This window comes from Seriola aureovittata, chromosome 14 (genome assembly GCF_021018895.1).
Source record: "Seriola aureovittata isolate HTS-2021-v1 ecotype China chromosome 14, ASM2101889v1, whole genome shotgun sequence".
Classification (NCBI taxonomy): Eukaryota; Metazoa; Chordata; class Actinopteri; order Carangiformes; family Carangidae; genus Seriola; species Seriola aureovittata.
The window spans coordinates 20,589,701-20,600,094 of NC_079377.1; the positions used below are offsets into that span (position 1 = coordinate 20,589,701).

Consider the following 10,394-nt stretch of genomic DNA (forward strand, 5'->3'; position numbering starts at 1 on the left):
GTGTGCTTGACATGTCATAGAGTTCAGACAGACTTAGCTTGTTTAGGTCTACAGCCATGCACTGCACTAACCATGATTCATCAGCAACCACTTATATGTCATTAGCATGTCAATTTAAGTTCAGTCAACTGGTTAAAGTGATTACAGATCTTACAGATTAGATATTTTTGTTTACTGTCTCACAGATCTACAGGGATCCATCATCCTAATTTATTTCCCATCCTCTATCCTTTCCTCCTCATCTCGGCATCAAGGCATTGTCCACAATTTCTTAGAAGTCCTTGGAGGGTGACACAGGGAAGGAAGAAGGGAATGAGGGGGGGGATAAATATAGCTAACGTCCTTTAAAATGTCCATAGAGCCAGAGAGTCCAGAGATATATAAAGAGACAGAAAGACAGAGAAAAGACAGAAGGATGTCAGAAAACAGTAAAAGAATGACAGGTTGAAAATCCCAGGGTGAAACTTTCCTGCATACAAAGGAAGGAAAGGAAGGGTGAAATAAGTAAAAATGACTCAGAAGTGAAACTGACAGAGCTAAGCAATAGAGACTCTGAGGCTCTCTGACTGATAGGAAGTGAAAATAATGAACGACCAGTAAAAGGTTGGAGCTGTGGAAGGAAGGCAGGCAGAGAGTCATGCTCAGTAAAAATGGATGGATGTACTGTTGGAATAGGGTGAGATGGAAGACCACTTTACTGAAAATGAGAGGGATAAAGTAGGGACGGTGAGGGAGAAAAGAGAAAGTGAAAGAAATGTGGAGCATATTAGACATTTCCCACCCTCTCAACCATGAGATTGAGGTACGGCTGTCTGTTTGCAGGTTCAGAGGTGAACAGCTGGAGCAGAGCTTGTGATTGTTCAGGCAGAGCGTTGTACCGTGGTTGTAGGTCTCCTCGTTCATACGACTGAGCTTCTTGGCTTCCTGGTTAAAACCAGGGTGGTCCCCAAATGCTGCTGATTTTTCCTAGTTTAGTTTTTTTTGGCTTCTTGTCACCACCTGTTTACTGTCCAATTTACTGACCGCAGCCCATTGAGTTTAGTTTCGGTTTGTTTCTTTTGAATACTGGAAGTATATCATATATAACTTCTAACTGTAAAATATCTTAATCATATTTTAAAGTAGATTTTGTAAACAAAGAATACTTTTATTATATACTTACTGACACAGTTTCTTTTACATGATTCAGTCAATAAGTATACTTTTATTTTGATGTCACTGCCCCTTGAGTGAACGAGTCTGTTTGCCTTGTTTACCTGTGGATTTGAAGTTGTTGGTATTTGGCAGTAACTATTTTATAGTTGTACATACTTCCTGGTGTGTAATTCCCCAGGTGGAGTAGTTGGTTCCTTCTCTAATGTCCCATGACATAGTTCTCTCACATCTCATTGTCTCTGCTACATTCTCTTCATTGCATCTTTAGATACTCCAACGCATTTCTTGGCCACGACCTTTGAATTTCTGCATTTCTGAATGCTTCATCGCTCAGTAAACCTGCTTTAATCTCTAAAGCCACTTTAGACTGGCAGTTACTCAGCAAAATGTCACTGAAAAAGAAATGCCTAGTAGATTATTTGTGTGGCTGAAGGTGTTTCAGTTGGCTTCACAAATCCAGATCAGCGACAGGTACCCAGACGAAGCTCTCTAAGAGGACGATTTCTCTCATCCTCAGACCAGGGAGACTTTTCAGTTGGTTATTGTGTCGGATTATGTGATTATACTACTACTGAAAATTCCTGCTGTGACTTTGGCAAGAGACATGGCAAACTATGTGGGATGTCACACACAGAGAATCAGTTTTCATCCCTGTGGCAAACTACATGGAATACAATGACAAAGTGCTGAACTCATTTAGAGTACATTTTCCATTCCTGATGCCGCATGTCTGTTGGATCAGGCTCGGATTAATATTAAATGATCTCGTTCACCTTTATGTTGTACTGGGATTCTCAGTAATAAATGTATCCAGCGTGAATCTTTTTGTCCTTTTGACAAATTCTGATTTATGGTGGATTGGTGGAAGCTTGAATTACCAAAAAATAAGTAAATTATAAGTGTCACTAATAATCAGTTATCAAATGTCAGTTACTCATTTTGAAATTTAACATGCCATATCTCCCATATCTTTATATAAATTTGATGTATGTTTGTGTGGATATTCATACAAGGAAATACAAAATGTAGAGAAATGACATTGATTGATTCAGTGGAAATCAAATCCTCACCCACTGAGGCAATATTACATCAATCTAAAGTAATACTTGTGTTCGCTGTTATATAAATGTATTTCCTTGCCATAATTCTTCACATTGTTATGAGCATGCACGACACTGTGGCAGGTCACACCAGCCACGTCTGAGGGGTTTATGGCAAAAGGCAACAAGCAGAACACTCTTCATCAGCTGAAGTAAGGGGATTAAATATGTTTGGGGTCATTAAAATGTCAGATAGAGAAAAAAGGGAGATTAAAAGTGATAGAGACAGTGTGACCGAGCATGGAGGAAAGACACAGATAAGAAAGGGGTTTAGTGAGTAAAGTGTTGAGACACAGACGGAAGGATGATCTGACTCCAACTGATAGAGAAAAAAACGTGAGAATTGTGTGGAAGCATTTCTTTCTGCTGAAGGGTTTATTGGAGATTTCCTCCCAGCTTTGGAGGAACACTTGTTCAGAACTGCCTCCAGGTAGTACACTGCAGCAGAAGTGTGTGTGTGTGTGTGTGTGTGTGTGTGTGTGTGTGTGTGTGTGTGTGTGTGTGTGTGTGTGTGTGTGTCTGTGTGTGTGTGTGTAAGTGTAGCTATCTGTCTGAACCGGTGTATTTAATACGTGTATGAGTGTTCACTTGCACATTCGCAGTTTGTTGATGTTTTGTTGAAAGTTTTTCTCTGTCTGAATAGCTAATGTTTTCACTGAGGCATTTGGATATTAAGAGAGTATGCATGCGTGCTGAGAAGAGCTCTCACCAGTATTAAAATGTATTAAAACGAAATGAACCACAAAATGAATACGGCTTGTTGTGCTGCTGTGACACATTAGCATGTTATTATTACAAAGAATATGAACAAGTCTGAGCACTGGTGACACATTAATTCATTCACACTGTGATTCATTTTACGATCAATATGCAGATTGTTTCCGGTTTGTCAGTGACTCTTTCCGCTGGTGTTAGAGAGACCCCTGCTGGCCAAGACTGCTCACTGCAGTCTCATGACGTATTTCCTTTTCCGGTGTAAATAAACAATCCAATATGGCGCACTTTTACTAGCAGAAATAAGCGTGTGTCGACACGAAATACGTCAAACAACATAATAATGACTGACCCGAGAAGTGACGGGGTGTTAGTTCGCTATTACTGCACCGCCGGTAACGGGATGGAGCATTTCTTAACTGGCGAGGTGAAGAGGAAGCTGGCAGCCGAAGATGTGGGTATTTATTGTCAGTACGAGTGAGGACACGTCCCCCCTCCCCTGCCCTAAACATACTGTTTGAAGCTTCAGTGTGAGGTTTCGTTATATTATAGAGCATTATTTCCAACACCTAACCCCTAGCATAAAACAGAGGTGTATAGCTAACTTTCTTGCTAAAAATGTTAGCTCGAGTATTAAAACTGAAAACCAAAGTTTAGACCCTGCCATCACTCTCAGACTGACTGACTGGTTTCAACATGGGAGAAAAACTGCATGTAAACCGATGCTTATGCTTATGATTCTGAATATATTACATGAGAAACCCAAACGCATCTCAGAATTATGTTTACTACTTATACTCAGCAAGCACTTTATTAGGAACACCACACTAGCACTGGGTAGCTCCTGCATGGGTTCCACAAGATGTTGGATTCCTTTCAGACGCTGGTCCATGTTGACCTGACTGCATTACATCATGTCTGCAGATTTGTCAAGACAGGTGTTGGAGAGAGTGAGATTGAACTATTGCTTGTTTTTATTTTATTATGAACACCAGCCTTCTCTTTTTCCCTGTTGTGTGTGTCCAGGTGTGTCAGATGACAGGTAAAGTGTTATTCAGCTCCTCCGCGAGGATCGACAGAGTCAGTGAGTTGAAGGCTGCAGAGAGGCTCTTCCTCCTGTTGAAACATGACTCGCCTGTGCAGCTCTCTGCTCACACCAACCCAGGTACCAGCCTGACACATCAAATGAACAGATACATGTAATTGCAAATCACTTGGAGTACCTTGGCAGATAATAAATTGTTTGCCTGACTATCAGTTCTTATTGGTTTGTATCAGTTTTAATTGAATTTATCTGGTCAGCGCACTTCATGGGAAACTCAAATGCTCAAATCGCCTTGGATGACCCAGTTTATTTGATGAACATATCATAATAATGATTCTTCTACATTGCTGTCATTGCAATTTAGGAACTAATTACTATTTTCTATCAACTCTACAATTTGTATACAATTTGTGTTCTCTGTGATACTCACAGCAAAGGCAGCCTCTGTGCTGCAATCCAGACTGTTGGGTGACGGGAGTCAATGGACCAATGCCGTAGTGACATGGAGCCGCCTGCAGGGGGAACTAGCCAACAGGAGAACTACTGTCAATACATCAGGCACTGCCCTGGGTATGAAGAGGACGATGGAGGAGGGGAGAGGGAGTGAGGAACAGAGGGAAGAAGAGGAGAAGTGCAATGTGGAGATTGGAAAGAGTACAGCAGAGCAGAGGGTGGAGGGAAGTGGAACCAGGAGGCTGAGAAGTGGTGAAGAAAATGGAGCTCAGACACTGGAAAAGAAGAGAAAAAGAGAGATGGTACAAAGAGGAGAAAAGATAAGCAGAGAAACCTGTGGAGTTGAGAGGAGGATGGTAATGGATGGTAATGTAAAGAAAGGAATTACATCAGAAACTGATTTGCATGGCAGAGGATCAGCTGGTGTCCACACAACAGCAGGAATAGACCACAATGTGGAAAGTAGCAGCAGGAGGATAGATGACATGCCAGAGGACTGTGCTGTGGAAAATGTGGAACATGGTAATAAGATTTTTTGTTTGTTGTTTTATTACTCCAGTTTTTAAGGCTGATATATTCTCGTTTCTGTTGCTGATTTCTTTTCCTCTTTTTTTAATATTTGCCCACATGTAATTAAGTGAAGACTACTGGAGAAGAAGAGAAGACACTACTGCAACCCAGCAGGATCACACCAAAGATTACTCCCTCTGTCCCTGTCTCTTTTAGGATCAGCTGCAAGTGTACTGGATCTCTGTCTCGACACTTCAGCACACAGGTAGTGGGAGTTAAAATGCAGTATTAAAAAGCAGTGTGAAATCAGAATATTGTCTCTGCAGTTGCATGCATAGGTCAAGATATAATTAAAGAAACAAAACACAGTAAGATCTTTGCGTAGGCTCCTCAAAATCTTGTAAAAGCTTCACATTGTGACACTTTATGTAAAAATACAACAATTTACTTCACTCTACGAGTGTTAAATTAATGAAGTCATGCAGTCAAATGGCTGATCTCTCCATGAAATTGCCAAATGGACATACAGAACAAACTCACACGCACAGAAAGCATAAATAACTGTATATTACTGTATGTTTAGAGGAGTATTGTGTTTTGCAGGAGTTGAGCAAAGTGATTGGAGTAGGTTTGAGCAGACTCCTGGGCTGGAAGGCTGAGCTGAAGAATCCACAGCTGGAGGTAAACTTATCTTTGCACTGATTATACAGTTATTGTGTTAATATGTAATGTAATGCTGTGCCTGTTTTTTATAGGTCCCAGTGTTCGTATTTTCAAAGTAAATACTCGCTCTTTGCATTATGTTGGTGCAGAGACTCAGTGCTCTTTGTTGTTTGTTCTTTTCTGCAGGTAAATGTTTATTTGAGTGACGACCACTGCCTGATGGGGATTCCACTGACCAGGTAATCGACTGAAACGTCTTCTCTTCACTTAACACTTTGCTAATGACTGTGTGCTGTCTCCTTGGAGGTTCTGTTAATGCCCCTAAAAATAGAAGACTGACCATAGTCAATCTATAAGCACATGCAGTATTTATATTCTCTGTGTTTTTGAATGTGCTTTCCCTGCTGCAAGTTAAACTTTTCATTAGCTTTATTTCTTACTGCTGTGTGCCATTGTCATAGTTGTATGATTTTCTGTGCTGTGGCCAACAGCCTCACTTAGTAGCTAGAATCCAGAATCACTCATCAACAGCAAGTGCTGCTGTATGTGCCCCAATCATTGCTGAGAATCCAAACCTCAGAAAAATAATGGATTTAGACTCAGTGGTGATTGTTTATTGTTGCAGCTTTAATTCATTTGATAAGCAGTCATAAGTTGTGAGTCCCACTTGTTTCCTTCAGGTTACCTCTGGCAAACCGGAGCTACATTAAAACCACAGGACTGAGGTCTACAATAGCCTGGGCTATGGCCTCACTGGCTCAGATACAGGTACTAACTCACACTGGCTTCTAAAATCTGTGAGGCAACTACATTACTATGTATACACTTTTTTATGTATGCAAACCAGAAGGCATTATAAAATAATGCAGGCAAGGGCCCTTTTGTCATTGTAGTAGACAAATTCACAGTCTGTCTTTGTTTTACCAATCCCCCTAAAAAAGCAAGGAAGGTTTAGACTCATTAAATGTGACCATTGAGCCTTCAAGCTGCTATTCTCAAGCTGTTGTCATTGTCAAACTTTTAGCATAATGTTTGTTGTCTAGAACTAGACAGTCTTTCTCAAGCATGTGCTTACTCACCAGTCAAACTGTGATGTAATATTGCCCTTCAGTCACAGTTGCACTGTATAAGGTTGATTAACTGTATGTGCTGTGTGTTATCTCCTGTTTTTCCAGCCAGGTTCCTGTGTAGTCGACCCAATGTGCGGGGTGGGAACCATCTTAGTAGAAGCAGCGCAGGAACACAAGGTCAGGACAGAAAGCTACACAGTGCCCCTGTGTATCTGTCAAGTGAATTTAAGTCTGAAAAGTGAACCTTTTATGTTTTAAAAAGTTTTGGAATCAGACAGACACATAAAATGTTTGAAAAATGATTCAGTCCTGGTCCACTTGACTGCATATTTTATACAGTTGTTAATTTAAAAAAAGTAATATTCAGATTTTTACTAATGCAGTCTAATTGTTATATTTCCTTGTCAGAAATATTCTACATTTTATATGATTTAATTAATTTTGGTTATTAATCGCTATGATTTGGCAAATCATCTGTGGTCTTACTAGAACTGTCAAAAGTTTTCATACCATCATAAAGAGTAAATACACTGTGTTTTTAGTAATGATGTATAGTGTTGAATTGGAACACTATTATAATCTGATGTCTCACTCTCTCTATGGGAACTTCAGGCTGCCTGTTTCCTGGGTATGGACAATGATGATAGACAGCTGCAGAGGGCCAATGAGAACATTGAGTTTGCAGAGCTGGGAAACAGGATACACCTGCTGAATGCTTCATCTATGGGTAGGAAACCTGCACTAAATAAAGACCAGAATAATGTAGATTTTATAATGTCATTAATCTATTTAAATTTTCTTGCATTTGCCTAATGTTCATATCCAGAGAGACCTACAGTGTGTGCTTCTGTACAATCAACTTGGATTTCAGGATTGTACAGTAAAGTTGTGTAAAAAGGTCAAAGGCCAGAACTACAGTATTGGCTATCTTTAGTACAGAGGGTTTTAACATAGTGATTTATTAAAGTGTCATACACATACCCAACCCATTTGAGTGTACGTGCTACATGATTCAGCAAAAACCCATATGTCACACTCACAAAGAAAAGTTGTTTTGCTATACACATATTTCATCATCAGATGAATGCCATGCTCAGGAGTTTTATTAAATCTGCCTGTTTCTAAGTGTTTCATGTGTACAGTAGTTTATACATGCAAGTAAATATATAAAATGCCATCATTTATATTATTATTAACATATAAAAATACATTCCCTTCTTGTATAAGAGGAGATATCTGCTCTTTGGAAAACTGACACATAAACATAAGAATAGCTCAAACTGAAATATGTTATGATCGCTTTTAAAGAATTGTCGGCAACTTTAATGTTTTGGAGAGATTGAATCATGAAATTCAGGTGATGAGGACTTTTACTTAATCTATATCTATATCTTGACTTATATCACTGTGGATCCAAAGCTGTATATGTTGGATGGGAATCAGTGGGAGTGGGAGGTGAGTGTGAATCCTGCTGTCATGTGTTAAATTACCTCTGTGCTTGTCTCTCCTCCTCTGTGTGTGTGCAGCGCTGCCTCTGGCCAGTGCCACTGTAGATGCCGTGGTCTGTGACCTGCCGTTTGGCAGGAAGTTTGGCACCAAAACAAACATGGCTACCAACCTGCCAGTCATTGTGACTGAGATGGAGAGGTTTGTTCACTGAATAAGAAAATGTTACTAGTTTGTGTCTGTCTGTGCTCATGTACTGTGAAGAATTTTTAGCCTAAAGAAACCAGAAATGAATTTAATAATGTTTGTGTGCCTAGGGTCCTCCGTGTTGGTGGTACCATGGTCCTCCTCCTGAGTCCTCAGTTATCCTTTCTCCTCAAAAAACTCCTGGCACAAAAAGACACTGAACCAAAGTCTAACCAGGAAACACAGCCTCAAACTGGATTACTAGACGGCCGATCTCCTTCTCTACCTTCCAGAAAGCTGCAGACTTTCCAAATTCACCAGGGGTTGAAACCCTCACCTACCAAGGAAACAGACACTCACTCAGGGGTACAACAACCCCTGCCTCCACCCCTCTCCTCTCTGAAGCACCAAGCAACTCTGAGAGTTAGCTTAGGTGCAATAGATGGACTTATCCATAAATATGTCAAGATAAGTGTTTGATCAGTGTTGATGGAAGTCACATTTCAAAGTTACTACTTTGTTTATTTTGTTACTTATCATGAAAAATGAGTAGTTATATTGAAATTCCATGCTTTATTAAAACTAGTCTGTAATATGTTTTTTTACTTGTTTTCCTACTGTTTTTTTATTGCAAATAACTTGAATGAATATATATATATATTTTTTTTTTTAGAAACAATGGGGTATTTTGGGTTGTGAGCTTTGAAAGTTTTATCAGCTGTGGATTGGAAGGTAAATTCTTTATCCACCTTCCTATTTTACATTTGATTGGCGTGTTAGCTCAGGGCGAGCTCGCTGCCTCCACCTGCCAATGCTATTCAGTCTATCCGTGTGTACTTCAACTCACTTAGACAATATGTCTAATTTAAACTTTTTCACTGCTTACACTACAGTGTGCATTCTTCATCCCTTTTCCTTTTTTTTTCTTCTGTCACTTAATACTACTTCCACCACTTCTTCATACAAATTCGAGCCAGCAACACAATTTAGTTTTAGCTTGTGCAGAAGCCAGCAATCCCACTGCAATTTCTCCACAAATTATATTTTCCCTTTACATTCAGAACTGTATTTGAAAGAAGCTGACTTGTGGTGGTGGTGTTGGCTTATGCCTTTAAAAGATATGGCTGGTGTTATTCTGTGTTCAATGAAAAGACCAAAACCAGCAATGTTCCAGTTTGTGTCTCAAATCTGTGCAACCTCCCTGCCCTGTTAGTGGTACACAGGCCCGAGCCTATTCATTCCTACTGAAGATATAAAATGGCTGACAGATTTCAATCATTTTTTCAAAAAGGTTCAGTAATTTAGTAATCTAGTTTTTAGCAAAAAATTCTCAAACGAGTAAACAGTGCATTTGTCTCCTGAAAAAAAACCCTGGCACAAAAGATGTTTGTTCTCATTTCATTATAGAGTACCTTATTTTTTTTTTATATGTAATTTCCTTAAAGAATAAAACAAGTTTATACAACTTGTTTTGAGGTTGTATACTGGGGCATATGCCACTTTCCCCATTAGCTAGAGAGTGACTAGCTACACTATTTGCCTTACCACTGCTTCAAGGGGAGTGACAACTGTAAAGTTTTCAATAATGGGACTTTTGTTCTGTTTTTGTAACAGACCCCATCAGCTGAATCACAATGTTGCCATCTGCCACTGTTTAGCCCTGCTTAGCCCAGTTTTACATTGAAAGTCTAGACAAGGCCACACCGGGCTTAGTGTTTTCATTCATTTCTCCCATAGCTGTAAACTTCCTGTGTGTGCTGGCTGTGCAGATGAGTTATTGCAGGAAATTACATCTATGTAGGTTTGAGTTAAAAGAAAATTTGGTCGAAGGTGCGTTTCTCCGGCCTTTTTTAATTTTATCCGCACAAACAAATTATCAAGTACTTTTCCAGATTATTTCCGTTTTGCATCACAACTATGCTGAAACGAAATTACAAATATCTTAAATTCAACAGCTCCATCGTCCCGGTCAAACTCTGGTCAGACTCCATGGAGAGGGAAGGCCATGATGTCCATTGCGCATGCCCAATGCGCAGTGGAAGCCATGTTGGA

At 39.7% G+C, this 10,394-nt stretch overlaps 1 protein-coding gene across 1 annotated transcript; it reads left to right on the plus strand.

Annotated features, from left to right (window-relative positions):
* Positions 1-3,242: 3,242 nt before the first annotated feature.
* thumpd2 (THUMP domain containing 2) lies at positions 3,243-8,947 on the plus strand. Its single transcript, XM_056394647.1, has 11 exons — positions 3,243-3,423; positions 3,996-4,134; positions 4,447-4,989; positions 5,106-5,242; positions 5,581-5,658; positions 5,827-5,879; positions 6,321-6,408; positions 6,816-6,887; positions 7,323-7,437; positions 8,237-8,357; positions 8,474-8,947. The coding sequence occupies exons 1-11, from the start codon at positions 3,313-3,315 to the stop codon at positions 8,820-8,822; spliced, it is 1,806 nt and encodes a 601-aa protein (XP_056250622.1). The 5' UTR covers positions 3,243-3,312; the 3' UTR covers positions 8,823-8,947.
* Positions 8,948-10,394: the final 1,447 nt, after the last annotated feature.